The sequence below is a fragment of the Pelodiscus sinensis genome, chromosome 32 (assembly GCF_052426305.1).
Source record: "Pelodiscus sinensis isolate ZL-2025 chromosome 32, ASM5242630v1, whole genome shotgun sequence".
NCBI lineage: Eukaryota > Metazoa > Chordata > Testudines > Trionychidae > Pelodiscus > Pelodiscus sinensis.
In genome coordinates, this window is record NC_143083.1 from 9,519,741 (window position 1) to 9,542,925 (window position 23,185).

General features: G+C 57.5%; 1 protein-coding gene across 2 annotated transcripts; it reads left to right on the forward strand.

Annotated features, from left to right (window-relative positions):
- The first annotated feature begins 1,649 nt into the window (after positions 1 to 1,649).
- DAPK3 (death associated protein kinase 3) lies at positions 1,650 to 22,968 on the forward strand. 2 transcript variants are annotated; one of them, XM_075903006.2, is made up of 9 exons: positions 1,650 to 1,803; positions 3,585 to 3,733; positions 8,850 to 9,210; positions 12,998 to 13,127; positions 13,684 to 13,732; positions 14,703 to 14,729; positions 14,976 to 15,128; positions 15,660 to 15,705; positions 17,106 to 22,968. In XM_075903006.2, the coding sequence occupies exons 2-9, from the start codon at positions 3,672 to 3,674 to the stop codon at positions 17,646 to 17,648; spliced, it is 1,371 nt and encodes a 456-aa protein (XP_075759121.1). In that variant the 5' UTR covers positions 1,650 to 1,803; positions 3,585 to 3,671; the 3' UTR covers positions 17,649 to 22,968. The 2 variants fall into 2 exon arrangements, with proteins under 2 accessions (XP_075759121.1, XP_075759120.1); XM_075903005.2 differs by having other exon boundaries at positions 1,735 to 1,886.
- Positions 22,969 to 23,185: the final 217 nt, after the last annotated feature.

Here is a 23,185-nt window from a genome sequence, read left to right on the forward strand (position 1 = left end):
TGGGGGAGGGGGAGGGGAGCCAGGGGGGGCCGGAGGGGGGGTCCTTGGGGGAGGGGGAGATGCCAGGGGAGCCATGGGGGGGCCGGAAGGGGGGGTCCTTGGGGGAGGGGGAGATGCCAGGGGAGCCATGGGGGGGCCGGAAAGGGGGGTCCTTGGGGGAGGGGGGAGATGGGGGGGCCGGAAAGGGGGGTCCAGGCAGGAGCCATGGGGGGGCCGGAAGGGGGGGTCCTTGGGGGAGGGGGAGATGCCAGGGGAGCCATGGGGGGGCCGGAAGGGGGGGTCCTAGGGGGAGGGGGAGAGGCCAGGGGAGCCATGGGGGGGCCGGAAAGGGGGGTCCTAGGGGGAGGGGGAGAGGCCAGGGGAGCCATGGGGGGGCCGGAAGGGGGGGTCCTTGGGGGAGGGGGAGAGGCCAGGGGAGCCATGGGGGGGCCGGAAGGGGGGGTCCTTGGGGGAGGGGGAGAGGCCAGGGGAGCCATGGGGGGGCCGGAAAGGGGGGATCTTTGGGGGAGGCTAGGGGAGCCATGGGGGGGCCGGAAAGGGGGAGTCCTTGGGGGAGGCTAGGGGAGCCATGGGGGGGCCGGAAAGGGGGGTCCTAGGGGGAGGGGGAGAGGCCAGGGGAGCCATGGGGGGGCCGGAAGGGGGGGTCCTTGGGGGAGGGGGAGATGCCAGGGGAGCCATGGGGGGGCCGGAAAGGGGGGTCCTTGGGGAGGCTAGGGGAGCCATGGGGGGGCCGGAAGGGGGGGTCCTTGGGGGAGGGGGAGATGCCAGGGGAGCCATGGGGGGGTCCTTGGGGGAGGGGGAGATGCCAGGGGAGCCATGGGGGGGCCGGAAAGGGGGGTCCTAGGGGGAGGGGGGGAGGCCAGGGGAGCCATGGGGGGGCCGGAAAGGGGGGTCCTAGGGGGAGGGGGAGAGGCCAGGGGAGCCATGGGGGGGCCGGAAAGGGGGGTCCTAGGGGGAGGGGGAGAGGCCAGGGGAGCCATGGGGGGGCCGGAAAGGGGGGTCCTAGGGGGAGGGGGAGAGGCCAGGGGAGCCATGGGGGGGCCGGAAAGGGGGGTCCTAGGGGGAGGGGGAGAGGCCAGGGGAGCCATGGGGGGGCCGGGGGGGGTCCTAGGGGGAGGGGGAGAGGCCAGGGGAGCCATGGGGGGGCCGGAAAGGGGGGTCCTAGGGGGAGGGGGAGAGGCCAGGGGAGCCATGGGGGGGCCGGAAAGGGGGGTCCTAGGGGGAGGGGGAGAGGCCAGGGGAGCCATGGGGGGGTCCTAGGGGGAGGGGGAGAGGCCAGGGGAGCCATGGGGGGGCCGGGGGGGGGGGGGAGGGGGGAGCCATGGGGGGGGGGGGGGAGGGGGGGCCAGGGGAGGCCATGGGGGGGCCGGAAGGGGGGGGTGCCAGGCCAGGGGGGGCCAGGGGGAGGGGGAGAGGCCAGGGGAGCCATGGGGGGGCCGGAAAGGGGGGTCCTAGGGGGAGGGGGAGAGGCCAGGGGAGCCATGGGGGGGCCGGAAAGGGGGGTCCTAGGGGGAGGGGGAGAGGCCAGGGGAGCCATGGGGGGGCCGGAAAGGGGGGTCCTAGGGGGAGGGGGAGGCGGGAAGGGGGAGGCCAGGGGAGCCATGGGGGGGGGGCGTTCCTGGGAATCCCGCTCGGGCTCGCAGCTGTGGCCCGCAGAGCGAGACTTCGCCCCGCTGTGACGCGCGTCCGGCTCGGCCAATGGCGCGCTCGGGGCCGGGCCGGCGGCGGTGACGTGGCGCCGCGGCTCGGCCAATGGCGAGCGGAGCCAGGCGGAGTGTCGGAATGCGGCGGCCCCGGGCCCAGGTGCGGGCTCTGGAGCCGGATCGGGGCGGAGGCTCGGGCAGCGCCCGCGGGGTCTGCGGCTGCTGGGGCAGGGGGCCCGTGGGGTGAGGAGGGCTGGGGCCGGGGGCCGTGGGCCGTGTGAGGCTGGGGGCTATGCGGGGGCAGGGTTGAGGAGGGTTTGTGCTGGGGGGCAGTGCGGGGGGCTTGGGGCAGGGACCCGTGTGGGGGCAGGGAGCTATGGGGTGAGGAGGGCTTGGGGCGGGGACAGGGACCCGTGTGGGGGCAGGGAGCTATGGGGTGAGGAGGGCTTGGGGCGGGGACAGGGACCCGTGTGGGGGCAGGGAGCTATGGGGTGAGGAGGGCTTGGGGCGGGGACAGGGACCCGTGTGGGGGCAGGGAGCTATGGGGTGAGGAGGGCTTGGGGCGGGGACAGGGACAGGGACCCGTATGGGGGCAGGGAGCTATGGGGTGAGGAGGGCTTGGGGCGGGGACAGGGACCCGTGTGGGGGCAGGGAGCTATGGGGTGAGGAGGGCTTGGGGCGGGGACAGGGACCCGTATGGGGGCAGGGAGCTATGGGGTGAGGAGGGCTTGGGGCAGGGACAGGGACCCGTATGGGGGCAGGGAGCTATGGGGTGAGGAGGGCTTGGGGCGGGGACAGGGACCCGTGTGGGGGCAGGGAGCTATGGGGTGAGGAGGGCTTGGGGCGGGGACAGGGACCCGTGTGGGGGCAGGGAGCTATGGGGTGAGGAGGGCTTGGGGCGGAGACAGGGACCCGTGTGGGGGCAGGGAGCTATGGGGTGAGGAGGGCTTGGGGCAGGGACAGGGACCCGTATGGGGGCAGGGAGCTATGGGGTGAGGAGGGCTTGGGGCGGGGACAGGGAGCCGTATGGGGGCAGGGAGCTATGGGGTGAGGAGGGCTTGGGGCGGGGACAGGGACCCGTATGGGGGCAGGGAGCTATGGGGTGAGGAGGGCTTGGGGGCAATGGGAGGTTCGGGAGCTATCTGGGGCTGGGGTAAGGATGGGAGGCTATATGGGTTGGGGAGCTGGGTGAGGGTAAGATGGGGGACTGTGGGGTGAGGAGGGTTTGGGCTGGGGGGCTATGTGGGGTGAGGAGAGAGAGCACTCGGTGGTGGGGTGGAGAGCCAGGAGGGAGGCTGTGGGGAGCCGGTGGAGCTGTGTGTGGGTGGGCTGGGGATGGGGTAGGGCAGCGGGGGGCAGGCTGGGATCTGTGGGGGTTGGGGGTAAGGTGTGGAGCCATGCGTTGCTGGCAGTAGGAAGTGGGGTGTGAGGGTTGGGGGGGTTGAGGGAGTTAGGGGTGGGGATACCTGTGTTGGGTCAGGAGAAGGTGGGAGAGTTAGGTGTGGGGCCCTGGGCAGGTGATAGGTGCTAGAAATGGGGGTGCTGCTGCTCCCCCTGGCTTGAAGCGGTTGCCATCCTATCTCTTGCTTTATGTCTGCACAGTACCCAGCACAATGTGGCTCTGCTTGTAGTTTTGAGGGGCTACTGTCATACCGCTGCTAGTAATCTGCCATATCTTCCCACAAGCAGTGCGGGGGCGCTGAATCATAACCCTGGAGAGCAGACTGTGGGCACCAGCTTTGCCTTGGCTGGGTGCGAATGAACTAGAAATAGATGCAACGTAACAGCCGGGCTCGTGCCTCTGGTGTATCCATTAGCCTGCCAGTTTAGAGCAGGTGCTGCTGTGTCATTCAGGGCTTCTATTGCTCATCCCATAGCCCTGGAATGGCTGTGGCTGACTAGGACATTACAATCTCTCCTTTTTCCTTTGTCTGTGTCCAGAGTTGAACTGAGTGGTCTGGTGCATGTAAAGCAGAGGAATCTTTGGCTCTCTGAAAGGTGAGACAGGCTCCTTTTGGTCTGTCAGCCATGTCCACCTTCAGGCAGGAGAACGTGGAGGACCATTATGAAATGGGAGAAGAACTTGGCAGGTGAGCGTGCTAACGGGGGTGGTGGGGTGGGGTTGCTGTGCTGTGGCCATGAAACGGAGAGCCTGATCGCTTATTGTCATGAACTTAAAACAACATTTCTTTTGCTACCTGAGTCAGATTCCACTTCTGGTCACCACACCCTGTCTCCTCACGTTCCCACCCTGCGTGTTCAGTCACGTGCGGGGTTCCCTCCCTCATTTGCGGTCTTAAAGTGTTAGGCAAGGCTGCTTTGTCTAACATTCTCCAGAGAAAGCGCTATTGGGTAAGGGATCCTTTATCTTCCCCCAGGGGCGGGCCGAGTGAGGCTCATTGAAAACTGGAGCAGGTTGGGAATTGTTGAACATCTAAGGAGGGGAGAGGGGCATGATAGAGGTCTATAAAATCATGACAGGTATGGAGAAAGTGAATAAGGAAAAGTTATGTACTTGTTCCTATAACATAACTAGGGGGTCACCAAATGAAATGAATAGGTAGCAAGTTTTAAAACAAACCAAAGGAAGTGCACAGTCAACCTGTGGAACTCTTTGCCAGGGGGTGTTGTGAAGACGAAGACTTAAACAGGGTTCAAAAAAGAGCTAGATAAATTCACGGAGGTTAGGTCCATCAATACTTATTAGCTAGGATGGAAATGGGTGATAGGAGAGGAATCACTTGACGATTCCCTGTTCTGTTCACTCCCTCTGGGGCATCTGGCATTGGCCACTGTTGGAGACAGGACACTGGGCGAGATGGACCTTTGGGCTGACCCAGTGTGGGATTGGTCCTGCCTAGGGCAGGGGGCTGGACTTGATGACCTTCTAAGGTCTCTTTCAGCTCTATGGTTCTATGTTCTTACGTTCTTATCTTTCTCCCCTAATTTTGTATGGGACTGGGCCAGTTTCAATTCTACTGTTGATGGGAAAGTTTCTCAGGTCAGCAGAGTGCCAGCCAGCCCGATAGGCCGTCTCAATCTCTTCTGCAGGAGCTGTTCCACTGTGCCTAGTTTTTTTGCATTCACTGAGTTGATGAGCGAGAGCCTGCAGTGACAGGCCTACAGGCGTTTGTATTCCTAATTCACTCCTTTTTAGTGGAGATGTGACTTTCCCATGAGCTCCCATCATGCCCCTGTTTGGCTGGGTCTGCCCTGCCTCCACGAGATGACTGTGGCTTCCTTAGCATTCTTCGTCAGTGTCTCATTCGCTCGGCCTGTTTGGGGCACATTTCTGGCGTGAGTCATCTCTGCCTTTCGACAGACGCTAGGCTGTCTTTAGAACACAGGAAGAGGGGGTGGCCATGTTGCAGGCAAACAGAATGTCCTCCCTTCGGATGCAAGAGCGGTGTGTATTTTGGCTGTGCGCCAGGCTGGCGTGAAAGAGAAGCTCTCCCCAAGTTTTTGGTGTTGATAATTGAGAGACTATTTATTGCAGCAGCGCAAAGGTCCCGTGTGACGGAGGCCTTTGCTCCAGGTGCTGTCCAGACCCATAGGAAGACCTGGTCCCTGTTCCAAAGAGCTTATGGTCTAACACAGAGATAGTCGGACTAAGACTCATGAGCCAGAAGTGGTTCTTTAGCAAGTCCCCTGTGGTTCTTTGCAGCACATGATATTAAAACACTGCGAGATTTATTAACCAGTAAGTTATTAACCAATCCGGGTGCTTTTACTATGTTGTTAACCAATTGTAGTTGATAAAATATTAATACTTCATCAGTCATTTTGCTCAGAGAATCTACTATAAATGAGTGAGTCTGTCTGTTCAAGACCTCCTAAATGAAAAAAGAAAAAGAAAAGAAAAATAATGGAGATGCCTATCTCCTAGAACTGGAAGGGACCTTGAAAGGTCATCTAGTCCAGTCCCCTGCCTTCACAGCAGGACCAAGTACCACCCCTGACAAATTTTTGCCCCAAATCTCTAAATGGCCTCCACAAGGATTGAACTCACAATCCTGGGTTTAGTAGGCCAATGCTCAAACCACTGAGCTATCCCTCCCCAAATGGTAAGAGCTAGGACCACCAAAGTTGACAGAGCTTCCTCTTATCTTATCTTAAAGCAAATGAAGGGCTGGTTTGCGCCAGGGAGATGGGATGTTCCTGGAATGGGATTGTTTCTCAGAAAACCATACAGAAAAGAAACCGAATCACCAAGCAGGTGAAAGGAGCTGGCTGAGGGCGCCCTCCCCTCACCCCCCAATCTGCGTGTGCTCGAGCCTCCTTCCCCCAGAGGCCCTTCAGCCGAATTCTCTTTTCAAGTCTAGCAGCAGCAGATGGGCCCAGCATAGTTCTGCCTTTCTGGATGGCAGGCAAAGGGGTTTTTTTTGGTGGGGTTCCTCTAGTCCCCGGGAGCCCAAATGTGGCAGAGTCCCCACCCCCTGGGTAAAGGACTTTTGTGTCCCCAACCCCTCCAGCGGACCAAAGAGCATAATGGATTCCTCTTGCTCCCCCCTGGACAGGCAGCTTGGAAGGTTGCTGGCTACTGTGGTCATAAAGAGAAATGAGAGGGGAGGGGGAAAGAACACAAGATTTTTTTATTTTTTTTTAAAGGGAGGCAAAGGCGCAGCGCCTGGGACTGTGTGCAAGCCAGGAATCAGCTGATTCCTGGCTCACGCCGGGTCCCCTGCTATGCCTTTGCCTTTTTTACCGCCTGGAGATGGTGTTGGGGAGGGAACCAGCTTTTAATCACTAGCTCCTGCTCCCCTCCCCCCTTGCTGCCTCTATCAGAACGAGGCAGCACGAGAGAGGGGGGGGAGAGGGACTAGTTGAATCACTACTTGACTACCCATGCTTATTGGGTAGTCGACTAGTTGCTTGCATACTGGGGTTAGACAAACATGCTCATAAGGGAAAGAGCATCTTAAAAGGAGTGTGGCCAGTGGTTCCCTGGACTAGGGATCACTAGGGCTCTGGCTGCATCGCTCCGGAGGCCTGTAACTCTTTCTCCGTCCCAGCAGAGCGAGCTAAGGACCAGGTGGCCTTATTTCCGCCTTTCCTAGCAGAGGTGGGGTTGTGCACCGCTCCACTTTTCACAGCCCTTCTTCCTCGCCCGTGCCAGGCTCTTTAATCCACCCAGGCCGCGGGACTTCGCCTGGGGGAGCTAGGCGTCTGTTGGGCTAGGGACGCCTTCAGCATTTGTTCAGCTCTGATGGTTTCCTCTCCAAGCAGGAGCCTTATATGGAAAGTTCAGGCCTGGCAGCCGCCAGCCAATGAAATGAGCCTTGATGTCATTGCTTAAAAATGTAAATAGCCCATTGGTAGCAGCTGCCTGATGGAGAGAAGTGTGGGGAGGAGTGGGGGGGGGGGGGAAGTGTATTTTGATTCTTCCATGAAGGGAAGAAATGCACCTAAATCTAGGAAAGGGGCCCCCTACATAGATGCTGCAACTAGGGGTGTGGGAATGCAGCACCCCCAGACTTGAAGTGCTTTCCATTACGTACAGATCTTACAGTTTGGTTCAGTGGCTCTCAGCCCTATTAACACATGGCCGGGATCCTGGAACAATAACTTCCAGAGGCAGTATTGTCCAGTGGGTAGATCAAGGTATTGGGGCTCAGGACACCCTTGGGTCTGTGGGTTTTGTTTTTTTTTAAACTCTGCTGGTGACGCTATGTGTCAATAACTTAACCTCTCGGAGCCTCGCTTTTCCTGCTCGCCCAATGGTGGTGACACAGAATGTATCACGGGCGGGAGCGTGTGTTTCCGATGTAGTATTTGCGAAGTGCTTGCAAATCTGAAGAGGTCTGTCAGCGCTAGGCATTACAGCCCCGGGGGCCTGGTTCATTTGCACAGGGACACGCCTCCCCAGCAAGCTGGCCTCGTGGGGCGCTCTGCAATGGAGGCTGGCACGCTCGAGCCGTTGGGTTAAGAACATAAGAATGGCCAGACTGGGTCAGACCAAAGGTCCATCTAGCCCAGTGTCCTGTCTGCTGACAGCAGCCAATGCCAGGTGCCCTAGAGGGAGGGAACAGAACAGGGAATTCTCACACGATTCCTCTCCCGTTATCCATTTCCAGACAAACAGAGGCTAGGGCCACCATTCCTACCCATCCTGGCTAATAGCCATTGGTGGACCTAACCTCCATGAATCTATCTAGCTCTTTTTGGAACCCTGTTAAAGTCCTAGCCTTCACCACATCCTTTGGCAAGGAGTTCCACAGGTTGACTGTGCGCTGCGTGAAGAAAAACTTCCTTTTGTTTGTTTTTAAACCTGTTGCCTATTCATTTCATTTGGTGACCCCATAGTTGTTACATTGTGGGAATAAGTAAATAACTTTTCCTTATTCAGTTTTTCCACACCAGTCATGATTTTAAAGCCCTCCGTCATATCCCCCCCCTTAGTCTCTTTTCTAAGCTAAAAAGTCCAAATCTTTTAAATCTCTCTTCATATGGGACCTGCTCCAAACCCCTCATCGTTTTTGCTGCCCTTTTCTGAACCTTCATTGCTTTGAAGGCCAGAAGGGACCACTGTGGTTGCCATGCGTGGGGCACTCTGCATGGAGCCTCGTGACGTGCAGTGTTGCATCAGCAGGATATTGCACCAATGTTGACGCATCATCCTCACGCTCCTGCCGTGCTGTGCTTCCTGCGGCCCGGGCGGCTGACGACATTTCGGGGAAGAGCCGGGATGTGTATGAATCAGAATAGCCGCCGCAGTGGGATAATGGGGGTAAAGTCAGCCAGGGGCATCCAGTGTTGCGCTCTAGGATGTTCGTTGAACTCCAGCTGCGGCTTGGAGGGGCGTTCGCTCCTTCGCCCTGCCTGCACTGTGGCACATCGCGGTGGTGTATTCCTGCGCCTGCCTCTGACGCTCCACCTATTGACAACCCCCGGGCGCTGGATCTCACTGGGCGTGGCAGCGCGTCGGTCGGTTCGGCCACCATGGGCGCTTGAAGAAAGGGGCGTTTCAGAGCCCCCGCTCCCTGAGTTGCTCAAGTGGTGCATGGAGGAGGCAGAGGCTCAGGGCTTGGCCAGCTGCCTGGCTCTGTAAGGAGCGGCACCCTTCTCAGAAGGGAACTGTGTAAATGGGAGGCCTCTTTAGAGATGAGCAGACGGTAGCTGCCATACTGCGGTCGCTCCAGGTGGGGGTCAGTGCTCACACTGAGAGGGGCCGTCTTACTAACTGAGGTGTCCCCCTCCCCTCCGCAGTGGCCAGTTCGCCATCGTGCGGAAGTGCCGGGAGAAGTCCAGCGGCCTCGAGTACGCGGCCAAGTTCATCAAGAAGCGGCGCCTGTCGTCCAGCCGGCGGGGCGTGAGCCGGGAGGAGATCCAGAGGGAGGTGGACATCCTGCGGGAGATCCAGCACCCCAACATCATCACGCTTCACGACATCTTCGAAAACAAGACTGACGTGGTGCTGATCCTGGAGCTGGTCTCAGGCGGCGAGCTCTTTGACTTCCTGGCCGAGAAGGAGTCCCTGACGGAGGAGGAAGCGACCCAGTTCCTCAAGCAGATTCTGGACGGGGTCCACTATTTGCATTCCAAGCGCATAGCGCACTTTGACCTGAAGGTGAGTCTTGGCCTAGGGTGCCCGGGGCCCTGCAATGCCAGATGCAGCAACTCACAGCGTGGATGGACCCGTTGCCGGCAAGGCCGGGTCCCTCTTGTGCTGTGATCTCGTTAGATCTTTCCAGCTAAATGAGATCAAACCCGCTCTATGCCGGGAGGGAGATCATAGAATCCCAGGGCTGGAAGAGACCTCAGGAGTCATCAATTCCAGCCCCCTGCCTAAAGCAGGACTTTGTCAAGCCGGGCCTTAAAAAGCTCTAGGGATGGAGATTCCACCCCCTCCCTAGGGAACCCAGCCCAGGGCTTCCCCACCCTCCTAGGGAAATAGTTTTTCCTAATATCCAACCTAGACCTCTCCCAGTGTAACTTGAAACCGTTGCTCCTCGTTCTGTCCCCACTGAGAACAGCCTCTCTCCGTCCTCTTTGGAACCTCCCTTCAGGAAGTTGAAGGCTTCAAATCCCCCCTCACTCTTCTCTTCTGTAGACTAAGCCCAAATCCCTCAGCCTCTCCTCATAGGTCACGCGCTCCAGCCCCCTAATCATTTTGGCTGCCCTCCGCTGGACCCTCTCCAATGCGTCCACATCCTTTCTATAGAGGGGGGCCCAGAACCGGATGCAGTACTCTGGATGTGGCCTCACCAGAGCTGAATAAAGGGGAATAATCACTTCTCTAGATCAGCTGGCAATGCCCCTCCTAATTCACCCTAATCTGCCATTAGCCTTCTCGGCTATAAGGGCCCCCTGTTGACTCCTCTCCAGCTTCTCATCCACTGGAATCCCCAGGGACTTTTCTGCTGAACTGCTGCTTAGCCAGTCGGTCCCCAGCCTGTAACAATTCTTCCTTTTTCTTGGGTGCCGCGGGGGAGGGGAAATGAAGTGTGGTCTTCCAGGCGAGAGGTGAAAGGTCCCGAGTGCTTGGTCTGCCTCTGTTTCCCAGGGCTCCTGAGCCCAGCACCTGGGCTGAATTGGGCTTTTGCTTGCTATGGTGCCAGGCTGTTGGCCCCCGAGGAGCCACTCTGGGTGTTTTCTGGTCTGTCGGTGAATGAGAATCCCGCTGGCTGATCTGGAGTCGAGCTTCCACCTGTAAACACAGGTGCAAAGAGCTGACCCCCCAGCTGGGGCAGTCTGTGCTTCAGGGGAAGCTGGGAGAGGCACCACCCGCCACCCCGGAGCAGAATACACCCCCGTGCTCGTGTAAAGTGACGGCGTCGTTTGAGTCGGGCGTCTCAGCCGCAGCGTCGTGGGGGGCTGTTTAAAATAACCACGTAGAAACGGTCCCACCGCAGCCGTGCGGATTCCTGTGCCGCTCAGTCGACGCAGGGGTTTTACCTCTCTCGGCTGCGGCAGAGCAAGCCGACGTCCATGCCGCTTCACGAGGCAGCATCGGAGCGGCTTCGGCCGGGCTCCAACCACATCTGATGTGGCAGGAGGGAGCCCGAGGCAGAGGCTGTAGGGCCGGCTGCCTGCAAAGCCGGGCTTTGAGCTAGGGATGTAATAGTGTACTTGATTAACAGATAAGCAAAAGCGTAGAGGTTAATGCTATAGACCACGCACCTTTCCCTCTCCCTGCCATTACTGTTTTTTAGCAGGCTGGCCTGCAGCCTGGCCCAGTCCTGACTTGTGCCGAGTCCGGGACCTACCCCTGCTGCAGCTCTGCATTTAAAGTGTATTAAGAGCCAGGCAGGCAGATAGCCCAGCTCAGTTCTGGCTTGCACTGGGTCCGGGAGCTCAGACGTCTCCCCCACCCCCAGGCAGGGACTGCTGCTACTCCGTGCTGCTGCCTCTTTCTCAGAAGCAGCCACACAGGCTGACAGGCAGTTGGTCGGTGAGGGGATCATAGAATCATAGAGCTGGAAGAGACCTTAGAAGGTCATCAAGTCCAGCCCCCTGCCAAAGGCAGGACCAATCCCAACTAAATCAACCCGGCCAGGGCTTTGTCAAGCCGAGACTTAAACACCTCTAGGGATGGAGATTCCACCCTCTCCCTAGGGAACTCATCCCAGTGCTTCACCACCCTCCTAGGGAAATAGTTTTTCCTAATATCCAACCTGGACCTCTCCCACTGCAACTTGAGCCCATTGCTCCTTGTTCTGCCATCCGTCACTACTGAGAACAGCCTCTCGCCATCCTCTTTGGAACCTCCCTTCAGGTAGTTGAAGGCTGCTCTCAAATCCCCCCTCACTCTTCTCTTCTGCAGACTAAATAGACCCAACTCCCTCAGCCTCTCCTCATAGGTCATATGCTCCAGCCCCCTCATCATTTTGGTTGCCCTCCGCTGGACCCTCTCCAATGCGTCCACATCCTTCCTGTAATTGGGGGCCCAGAACTGGACACAATACTCTTATATTTTTAAACTGGCTCCCCTCGCAGACCAGATCCCACCTGGCACCCCTCGCTGCTGTCTCTGGTACCGTGGCTGCCGCCTCCGCCCCCAGGGGCTATAGACTAGTCGACTAACCGATAACATCTCATGAGGTTACTCGACTGATCAATGAACCGATATGTAACATCCCTACTTTGAGCGATAAACGTCGTGAAGATGACCGAGGCCTTCTCTGTGCTACACGGGGCTGGAAAGGGGCAGCTGGCCTGGGGCCCAGTGATGTAAAGGTCCCAGGGCTCCTGGCCGCTGCCACGGTGGCGGCGCATACCAGGTGATATTGAAGGGCTGGCTGGGGGTGGCCAACCCCAGCTCTGCCCCTTCGAGGGGCCCAGAGCCACCCCCCACTTTGCCCAGGGCCCTCACCTTCGCCCTCTCAGTTGGCAGCGTTCGCCCTCACCAGGAGCACGAGGAATCATTTAAAAATGGGTGGGGGGAAGGGATAGAGAACATCTTATTGCCTCTACACATCCATGGGACGCCCACATCTCGAATACTGCGTGCAGATGTGGTCGCCTCCTCTCCAAAAAGATACATTGACATTGGAAAAGGTTCAGAAAGGGGCAACAAAAATGTGGAGGGGTTTGGAACGGGTCCCATATGAAAAGAGATTAACTAGCCTGGGAGTTTTCAGCTCCGAAAAGAGGAGACTCAGAGAGGATAGGACGGAGGTCTATAAAATCGTGACGGGTGTGGAGAAAGTGAATAAGGAAAAGTTAAGTTACTTGTTCCCGTAACATAAGAACTAGGGGTCACCAAATAAAATAAACAAGTAGCAGGTTTAAAGCAAACAAAAGGAAGTTTTTCTTCACACAGCGCACAGTCAACCTGTGGAACTCCTTGCCGGAGGATGTTGTGAAGATTAAGACTTTAACGGAACTGAAAAAAGAGTTAGATAGTTTCACGGTGGCTAGGTCCATCAATGGCTGTTAGCCAGAGGGAGCAGGGATGCTGTCCCTGACCTGTTTGTCAGAGGCTGGGAATGGATGACAGGAGAGGGATCACTTGATGATTGCCTGTTCTGTTCACTTCCTCTGGGGCTTGCGGCATTGGTCGCTGTTGCAGACAGGACACTGGGCTAGATGGACCTTTGGTCTAACCCAGTGTGGATGTTCTTATGAGCACTTCCACTGACTTATTTGCATGGCTGCCGGAGCCTTCCACCCTGTGGCCGACAGCCTGAGTTCTCGGCCGAGCCGCACCCCCTGTGCAGCGCTCTTGGCCGGAAACCCCAGCTCTCCAGCTGTAGAGCAGACCAAGTCCGAGAGGGGGAGGGCGGCTAGGGAATCGCAGGGTGTGTCTTGCCAGCCTGGCGCTGCGCTCGGAGGCACGGGGCTTTCAGCGAGGGTGTTGCTGGAAGCCTCCACGAACACGCCTCACCCCATCAGCTGCGCTTGCTTCTCTCCAGCCTGAGAACATCATGCTGCTGGACAAGAACGTGCCGAGCCCCCGCATCAAGCTCATCGACTTTGGCATTGCTCACAAAATTGAAGCCGGGAACGAGTTCAAAAACATCTTTGGGACCCCAGAGTTTGTAGGTAAGAGGGGGACGGGGCGAGGGTGGCGCTTGGGTGGGGGGTTTTGCAGTGAGGGAAAACCAGGCTGGGCATTGGCTGGTGTGGTCCCCATGGAGGGGCAGGATGCTCTTCGGTAGGGAACTGGAGTGTAGAAGCCGGTGCCTGAGAAGAGCGCTGGGGCCCTACTTCCCTCGTTCCCCGCCTCGCCGCCAAAGAACCTACGACGACATTGCCGCTGCGACTTGCGGGAACACCGGCAGACGCTGCCGTGCTGGGGGGGTCCCTGGAGTTCGCTGGCTCTGCCTGCCAGGAGCTGCCTCCGATCCTGCAGGCTGAACCCGTGCAGGGAGCTGCCGTGGGCTCCACCAGCTATGTGTCCGAGACAGCCCTGGGACCAAGGAAGCTGCTGGTGCAGCCCTGATCAGGGCAATATTTGGTACCTTTTCTCTTGGGCATGTCCAGTATCACCACAGCTCACAGGGCGAGGGCTTGAGTCCTTGCCCAAGGTGAAAGAAGCTGCTTGCAGTGGATTCTTCCTGCCCCATAACATCGTGTCTCTCTCTTTCTCCTTCTAAAGCCCCGGAAATAGTGAACTACGAGCCCTTGGGACTGGAGGCTGACATGTGGTGAGTAGACTGGGCTCTCCAACGGAAACACGGGCCCATCGTAGAACAGCTCTTGGCGTGGGGCGGGGCTTTGGCCCAGTTCTTAGCGGGCAGGTGCTTGCATCCCCTCTCTGGTAGCCACCTGCCGGCGGATTCCTTCGATAGACCGAGAATGAAATGCGCCTGGAGACTGAGCTGCCATTTTTTGCTGGAAGGGAGTCCCCCTAAGCCAGAAGTGAGGTGTGCTGCGTGGGCAGCGTGAAGGAAGCAGGCCGCATGCTGCTCGGGCCGTACGCTGCCCATGTGCTGGCTTGCGGCGCTAATGTGCGTGTGGCGTGTTCTTGTAGATGAACAGGTTGCTACAGTCTGCCGGGCTGTCGGCTGACACTGGCCATCAGTCCAGGAGGAGGGAATTCTGCATCCGGGAGGCCTGTTTGTGTCCCGAATCCCGTCAGTGTTGTGGCAGGCGCCTGCTGACCCCACTGCTGTCTGCTGCATGTCCCCATCTCATTCCCTCCCTTTGTCTTTTTGTCCCGCTCCGGTGCCTGTTTGTTGTCCCAGGTAATCACTCGATTCCTGGTTCTGTGATTCCTCCCTCGCTGAAGAGAGCAGGCCTTTCATTCCTGGTGGACCGCACCTATCTCTCTGGCTTGGACTGGCTGGTCTTGATGCCGCTAAATCGAGCATTTGGGGGGAGAGTCGGGTTTGTAGGCCTGGATTCAGGTTAGGCCTGTCATTGCTTGATGCCTCAGTGGGGCTCGGGTGACATGTGCATCCCGGAAGGTTCTAATGAAATAACCCAGCCCCGGATTCCCTGTTGTGGGCGAAGGTCTGTGCTGAGGGAACGGTGGAATCTTGGGGACAGCTGGTGGCAGGGTGGACCGGTCTGTCAGTATCACGTGCCCACTGGTAGAAAAACTAAAAGACTTAAGCCGGGGGTGAAGAAAGACTTGACTAAACATTGATCTTACATCCTCTCGCTCTTTCCTAGGAGCATCGGGGTCATCACATACATCCTGTGAGTATTATTCTCTCTCTATATGAATATGCAGGAGACAGTGTTGGATTCAGGACTCGAGGGTCCTATTCCCAGCTTTGGCACTGGGTCGCTGCCTTTCTCCCTCGGTGACTCTGGCCTCGGCTGCTGGAACCATGTTAGTTCCTCGGGGCGGGGTTGAGTGAGGCCTGCCGAATTGGTGTTTGGGAGCGAGCGGCAAGATTTGGCGGCGGCGTCTGATGGGACCTGTCTTCTCTCGCCCCGCAGTCTCAGCGGCGCCTCTCCCTTCCTGGGCGAAACGAAGCAGGAGACGCTGACGAACATCTCCGCCGTGAACTACGACTTTGACGAGGAGTATTTCAGCAATACCAGCGAGCTGGCCAAGGACTTCATCCGGCGCCTGCTCGTCAAAGATCCCAAGTACGAGACCAGTCGGTTGAAACTCCCGGTGTGTTGTAGGCCATCAGTCAGCCAGAAAGGCTGTTTTCTCATGCCTGTAACCTCTCACTGCTGCTTATCTGCCATCCGAAGGCTCCAGTCTCTCTCTCAGTAGTCTCAAAGCAAAAGCAACTGCTCCTCCCCCAAGCCGCTCCAGGTGTGCGGGTTCCAAGGGAGCCGCTGGGCTGGTTATGGTGTCTCCCTGACTCTAGTAGCCGTTGCGGTAGCTCTGAAAGCCAGTTCCCCTCTTGTGGAATCCTGCACTGAGCAGAGCGGCTGGTTGGCGTTGGGTGGTGGTTAGGCCTGCAGGGCAGGAAGGGGGAATCGTGACACAGTGCGGTGTGGGAAGAAGGCAGCGGGCGGGAGGCTGGCGCTGGGTGGGATTCAAGCAGGGACTGCGAATAACGGGCCCATCTCTCTTGGCTGCGGATTTCGCCGGAAGCCTAGTGACCCGAATGCTGAAAGCTTGGTCAAGCGGCTGTAGCCTAACGAACGGGCCTAATGTCATTGCAGGAAGCGGATGACGATTGCCCAGAGCCTGGAGCACCCCTGGATTAAGGTAAAAATACAGGGTTGGTCTGGCTTCCGGGTCCCAAAAGTATCAAACGGTGCAACACCCCTGGATAGGCACCGCGTGCCCTCGGCCCCCCCCCGGAGTCAGCCGCTCAGCTTGGTGTCTGAAAATTGCTCTGTCAACAGCATGTGGCCTAGCCCGTAAGACAAGAGGCATTTGCTTCTCGTTTCCCCCAGCGGCACAGAGAGATCATAGAATCCTAGGGCTGAAAGAGACCTCAGGAGTCATCGAGTGCAACCCCGTGCCCAAGGCAGGACCAATCCCAAACCAGCCAGGGCTTGGTCAAGCCAGGCCTTAAAAACCTCTAGGGATGGAGAATCCATCCCCTCCCTAGGGAACCCATCCCAGTGCTTCCCCACCCTCCTAGGGAAATCGTTTTTTCCTAATATCCAATCTAGACCTCCCCCACTGCAACTTGAGACCATTGCTCCTTGTTCTGCCATCTGTCCCCACTGAGAACAGCCTCTCTCCATCCTCTTTGGAACCTCCCTTCAGGAAGTTGAAGGCTTCAAATCCCCCCTCACTCTTTTCTTCTGTAGACTAAACAAGTCCAAATCCCTCAGCCTCTCCTCATAGGTCATGTGCTCCCGCCTCCTCATCATTTTGGTTGCCCTCCGCTGGACTTTCTCCAGTGTAGCTGATGTAGCTGACTTGGTCTAGAAGAAGCTGATTCCTGCCTAAGTTTGAAGCATGGGTAGGGGAAAAACAATGGTGTGGAATTCTCTACCGGCAGTGGCGTGGGGGACCGGTGGCCACTTCTCCATGTGTATTTGTATGCCCCATGGTGGTAGTGGAACTTCAGCATGTGTGAGCTGGCCGTGAACCATGCACGGCGTATACACTGTGGCTACGTCTACACTGGCATGATTTTCCGGGAATGCTTTTAACAGAAAAGTTTTTCGTTAAAAGCATTTGCGGAAGAGAGCGTCTAGATTGGCACGGACGCTTTTCCACAAAAGCACTTTTTGCGGAAAAGCGTCCATGCCAATCTAGACGCGCTTTTCCGCAAAAAAGCCCCGATCGCCATTTTTGCCATCGGGGCTTTTTTGCGGAAAACAAATCCGAGCTGTCTACACTGGCCCTTTTGCGCAAAAGGACTTTTGCCCAAATGGGAGCAGCATAGTATTTCTGCAAAAACACTGACAATCTTACATGAGATCGTCAGTGCTTTTGCGGAAATTCAAGTGGTCAGTGTAGACAGCTGGCAAGTTTTTCCGGAAAAGCGGCTGATTTTCCGGAAAAACTGGCCCGTCTAGACACAGCCTGTGAATGCAACTGCAGGGCTTGCTGTCGGGCTGTTCCAAGGCACAGCCTGGAGTGGGAGGGGAAAGGGATTGGCCCTGGAAGGTACCCGAGCACTGAATGTTCCCGTCTTCTCCTTGCAGGTGATCAAGCGGAGGAACGTCCGCAATGAAGACAATGGCAAGAAGCCGGAGAGACGGCGTCTCAAGACCACTCGGCTCAAGGAGTACACCATCAAGTCCCACTCCAGCATGCCTCCCAACAACACCTACATCAACTTCGAGCGCTTCTCCAAGGTGCTGGAGGAGGTGGCTGCGGCAGAGGAGAGCCTCCGGGAGATGGAGCGGAACAAGAAGTCCTTCCGGGAGGACATCGATGCCTTGCGCTCCATCTACGAAGAGAAGGAATCGTGGTACAAGGAGGAGAATGAGAGCATCAGCCAGGACCTGCGCCAGATCCGTCAGGAGCTGCAGAAGACAGAGGCCCTGAAAAAGCAGACCCAGGAGGAGACCAAGAGCACGTTGCTGGTGGCCAATGGGCTCAAACGGCGCTACCGGAAGCTGGAGAACCGCTACGAAACTCTGGCCAAGCAGGTGGCCTCAGAAATGAAGTTCGTGCAAGAGCTGGTACGGTCGTTGGAGCTGGAGAAGCTGCAGGGCGGAGAAGGGGACTGTAGCCTCCGCTAGCTTTATCCTCTTGAGTTGATCGCCAAGGTGGGATGGGGCCAGTGAGCTGGACAGAGTGGTGGGGAGATACCTTTGTCACGGCCTGCCCACTTGGGCGTCATCTGTTCACCAGGAGCCCAAGGGACTCTGTCTTCATGGCTTAAAATGGGAGTAGATTGCAGCAGCATTTAATATGTAGGTATGGCAGCCTGGGCACTACAACTCCCATCATGCAAAGCTTCTGAGGGGAGCTGTTGTTGTCTGCTGAGCCCACTGCATGCTGGGACTTGTAGTCTCCCTCAAAGTTGCCCCGCCATACGAAAGCTGAAGGCTTCAGTATTTATGGGTCAATCTCTGGCCAGCTGCCTGGTTTGGCAGTGGCTACTTTTCATCACTTGCGAGAGGGTCCAGTCTTTGTCCAAGGACCTGGGCTCTTCCTGACTCTGAAAGTTAGAATGGTCCACAAGCGAGTTCCTTAGTGTTCCTTTCTCCTCTTCCTCTGACCGCCAGAGGCTGAGACATGTCTTCTCACTCCTTGCAGCTATGGCTGTGACTGTCCGGACCTGGACTTCTAGAGCATCCCAGCAGTGGGAGCTGCTCCTGCAAATTCATTAGCCTCATGCCTAGCTGGGGGGAGAGACCAGCTGGTGTTCCCAGGTACACTAGCTGCACAGGGGGCTTGGAATGCCGGGGCCCTTGATCAATGTGTTGTCCAGACGTTGGCTCCTGACATGTTTGGCGAGCCAAGCCCTTTGGGAAAGGAGTTTCTAACCGGCCACTCTGGAACCTGGTTCTCCTGCTCTCCCGAGCTGGGCACCTCCTCTTCCCCACTATCCTTCGCCGGCGTGTGCGGTGGCTGCCTGTCGGTGCGCTCGCCGGTAGAGTCTCTTCCCGATCTGCAGGCTCCTCTAGACCTGTTGCCTCAAGCGCTCGGCACTGTGGCCTCTGGAGCTGCCTTTGTCGCTCAGCGCCCGCGTCGGTCACTCGGCATGCGCTGTGTTTGCAGGAGTGGGGGGAGGGCTTTTTTGCTTTGTAAGCTTTTCAGGCCACCTGCTGCTGGCAATGCATTTTCTTTCCATTCTGGGGAAGAGCGTTGGCTGAGAATTGGTCACCCTGCGATAATCTGAACAGTTGAGATTAGCGCTGCCTCCCGTCGCGCAGTTACTAGCTGTAACCCGTGGGTCTGGGGGGTTCGGGCTTGCTTTGGTGCTTCTGGGCACCATTCCCAGCAGCACAGAGCAGGGGCGGATGGGGGGGGGGGGGGAGAAACTCTGGAAGGTCTCCTTAATACCAGGCCCACCTCGCCATGATCCTTGCTCTTTTCCCAAAGTTGACTTTGTACCTCCCTGAATCCTGGCTGCAAAAAAGGCTGGCTGGGCAAAAAAGGCTGGCTGGGCCTTCCAGAGCCAGTGCTGGGTTGTGGAATTGGAAACCCATTGGAGCACTGAGTCCTTTCTCCCTAATGAGGGCAGAGTTTGGCCTTCTGCTGCTACGCTCTCCCCCCGAGAGCCTGCATATCAAGCACCTCGGTTGCTCGGAGCCAGGCGAGCCCTGGATCCAGGAGGACAAATTCCCGAGTTTGCTGCTGCTCAGCCGGCCGAGTATCTTGCACTGCAGCGGCTGCCGGGAACGCGGCTGCCTGTGTCAAGTCACCACGCCTGGTATCTGCATCTCCTGCCTGGGATGGTCCTCCCAGAACCATCCCCCTCTCTGCAGGAAGCGTCTTCAGTGCCCGAAGCAGCTGGATGCCTCCCAGCGTCAGCCTCTGGCTTCTCTTCTCCCTCCTCTTGGAACTTGGTGCTGCTTGGCCCCGAGCCCTCTTGGGAGTTAGTGCAGCCTCTTTCCTTGTGTCCTCTTGGCCCAATAGGAATCCCAGCGTCACGGGAGCCAGAGCTGGGAGCGAGCCACGAGCAGGCAGCTGGAGTCGGCAGATGCAATGCAGGTTCTTCATTGCGGCCTCTTCCCACCGGCGGAACAGGCTGTCTGACATTGGGCCCAGTGCCTCAGACCAGAGTCGCTGGCCTGGACCATACGGGTCTCCCCTGACTCCTGCTCCTTGTTCTGTGTTCCCGCCTGCGGCGTGTCACTGCCCAAACCTCCGCTCTCCTGCCCGAGTGGCTGATTCAGTGTTTGGCCCTCTAGGGCCTAATCCCGTTGCACGTTTCTCCCCAGCCTGCTTCTTACAGAAGCCGCTTGTCAGTGCTTGGCCCTTTTCTCGCCTAGCCACCGCTCTAGTGTTGGGTGCTGACAGGGCCTTTGCAGTTTCTTGACCTCCTTGCACGTGGCCAGTTTGTTCCTCCTGATTGCAGGGCCGCCAGTCTCTGCTGCTTTCATTTGTCACTTCCCGGTAATTATTCCCCTCACGCCTTCCCAGGGACCTGGGAGCACTTTGCAGAGACCAATTAAAGCCTGTGGGCAGAATCTGGGTACGATTTTAGAGGCGAACTGAATTGCACAGTCAAGTCACTGACGCGGGGGAACAGAACCCAGGAATCCCGACTTCTGTCCGCATCTCTCCCCACTAACCAGACCTCCTGCCCTTGAGTGCAACCACGTTTCTACCTCCGCAGTCCACGCCAGTTTAGGGCTGTTCTGTGGCTTCTTACCCAGCCAGCTTTAACTTAGTATGTTGTCGTCGGTGAAATGTTTGCTGTCTTGATGCTTGTACTGACAACTTCTTTGAGTCTATAGTGTGCCTTTAATTTCAGTTTCCCAGACTTTGACCCAAAGACCTACCACTGGTCTTCAACTCCAGTTCCAATCCATTTCCTTTCTTGGCTTCCTTCCCCTGTCCTAGCTGCGAGTTTGCTCTGTCCAGCCGCCCAACGCAAGGCCACATCTGCATAGAGACTGGTGAGGGAAGAAACCTTCTCTCAAACTGGAAAATCAGGCTGCAGACGTGGCGTGTGCAGCTTGTTTGGGTTTCTAGTCTGTGGGCTCTGGCGCGGGGCGGGGAAGAATGTGAAGTATGTCCTGGATTTTCTTGCCTTTTGTGCTAACGGCGTCATCGATCCCGCCGGGGAGGAAGCAGCGAGGAATTTCTTGCCTGCCTGGCTTTTCGCTGTGGCTGCATGAGCTCTAAAGCTGGTGGCTGTGTTGCTTGAGAATCCCTTTTCAGCTGCTCTCTCTAAAATCCCCCCCGCCCCACGTCTGTGCTTAAAGGGTGAGACCATCTATGACCAAAGACTTTGAATCTCACAGGGGCCCGATTCTTGATGTTGGCAGATACATTCCAGTCCGGTGGATGTCATTGGGAATACGGGGTCGCTTGGCACGTCCCAGGATCGGGCTCAACTTCTGCAGAGGGTGTAACTTAAACTCTCTGCCCTCGTGTCGCTTGTTGTCCAGCTATGCAACCCGAGAGGGAGCAGGACTCTGGTGAGGGCTGTCTCCTGGGTATGGCTGGCTATCACAGCAGCTATGCCTAGAGATCTCTCCAACATTCTCTTTACCCAGCCGAAAGGTTTGGCCTTCATACTGCAAAACGAAAGAGCAAGAAAATGCCTAGCAGAGAACACAGTGGCTGTCGCTACCCGGGCAGCAGCAGTGTGTATGGTGCACTTAGGCTATTCTGCTTGTGTTCCCCTTTTCTGTGCCATAGCTGCAGAGGTCACGGCTGTGAGTTGAAAGGCAGCCCAGTGCTGGAAAAACATGCAGCAGTGAGGGCTGTCATGTGCCTCTTGAACTCGGAGCTGTATTGTCCACCTCCGAGATTTAAAAAAAAAGTGTGTTTGTGCCAATCCAAGTCAAAAGCCCCACTGCATGTCATGTAACCCAGCCCCTAACTTCCAGCTTGAAGTGGGCGCCTTTCTGGGGGCACCTTTGAAGCGAGCTCGTTCTAGTGCTGCAGAAGTGTTTGTGGATGAGGAGGGCCAGGTCTGAACCTGGGCACGTTCCTCTCTCGGCCTGGCGAGATGCGCAGCGCATCAGAGGACCCTGATACGCTGGAACCGGATCTGCACCAGTCGCATTTTCTTGGCGTCTTCCTTGCCTGTGCCGGGTGATCTGCAAGTGTCCTTTCCATGTCGACTGTTGGTTCTCAGGGGCTGTCGCAGGGAACCTAGCAGCCGCTCCTGTATCTTCCTGGTGTTGGAATAACCTTTCCCCTGAAGCTGGAGAAAGCAGGTGGCGGTGCGGGTGGGATGGAGGGAGGTGCGTGTGAACTACCATATCAGAGGCAGGGTTTGCCCACCGTCTGCTCTCAAGCTGCTTGGGTTGAGTTGGGAGCCCTCTGAACACACTGCCCTGTGTGTATTACACTGCAGCAGCCTCTGCTGCCCCTTGAGCAAGGATCAGCTTCTCAGGCCTTCCCAGGAAAGTCCTTAGCCCGGCCCTGACGCTGCGCACAGGTGGCAGCGTGATGAAGGGCTTGAGGAGGGTGACGGGTGGGCTCGAGGAATCCTGGCACTTGTCATTAGCGTGACAGTGGCGCTGCTAGAAACCGTTCTGCGGGACCAGGTCGTCATTCTGCCTCGGGTTCTCCAGGGGAAAAGCTGGGAAGGAAATGGTGGTGCCGTTGCTGGGGGCGCGGAGTTCATGGGTGTGTGTGTGTGTGTGTGTGTGTGTGTGTGTGTGTGTGTGTGTGTGTGTGTGTTTACTTCTCAGCAACTGGGTCCCGGGGGGAAAGAACGAGAGGAGGTGGCTGCATCAGCTGCCTCCGGGCGGGGCTGTCTCTCCGTTACCCCTGCAGAGGATCTAGGATGGTGGTGGGGGGAGCTCCGGCTGTCTTGGTGAGCGAGGAAAGTGCCTGCATGGGGGAGCGAGAGCCTCCCTGGCCCCCGGGGCTCTGGGCTGCCTTGGCGCTGAGCGTTTAAGTCCCTTCATTGACGGCGGGAAGTGGAGCTCGGGGGCCTGCTAGCAGCCTGGGCCCTGGCTACATCCCTGAGGCTTGTGCTGAAGGGGAACCGAGCTGGGCAGCCTGCAGTTGCTGTGCGGCTACTTTCCTGGGCCAGATGGTGGTGGGTGTGCCGGGGGGGCCCGGCTAGAGCAATGCAGTTGGCCGGCAGTACCGCTGGTGTCTCTGGCGTGGGTGGAAAGGAGGGCTGGAGTACAGCTCAGCCGCAACCACGAGCAGCCAATCCCCATTCAGCTTTGCTCGAAAGGAGCCGGGGGTTGACCAATCACTGACTCTCGCTGTCATCCGTGTTCACACCGTGCCCACTAGGCTCCTGGCTCCTGTTCTGTGCCAAGTCCTCCTGCCTGTAGCAGGGAGGTGTATTAACCTTGCTCGAGGCCTGTTTTTATCAGTGACACTGTGCTCTGAGCTGCGAGGCTCACAGGCCAGGGCCAATAGGTCGCCCCAGCCTGTCTTTATTTGAAAAGAATAAAGATTTCTGTATCAGCTGGCTGCGGTGTTGCCTTTTGTTGGGACGCGGGGGGTCAGGAACCTCTCTCTACTTTGCTCCCGCCTCTAGCCTCAGCAGGGAAAGCTTATTAAACTGCTTCTTGCCTCCAGCCAGCTTGGTGATGGTAGAGCACCAGGGAGGGGTGTAAATAACTATTTGAATGGGTAACTAGTTAAATGATGAAAATTCCACTGGTTAATGCTGGAGCACTGA

Excerpts from the sequence above, each read along its gene's own strand:
- DAPK3 (XM_075903006.2), top strand. The coding sequence starts at position 3,672 with ATGTCCACCTTCAGGCAGGAGAACGTGGAGGACCATTATGAAATGGGA. Across the intron at positions 13,733-14,702 it reads GGACTGGAGGCTGACATGTG|GAGCATCGGGGTCATCACAT; the intron begins GTGAGTAGACTG and ends GCTCTTTCCTAG. Across the intron at positions 15,129-15,659 it reads CTGCTCGTCAAAGATCCCAA|GAAGCGGATGACGATTGCCC; the intron begins GTACGAGACCAG and ends ATGTCATTGCAG.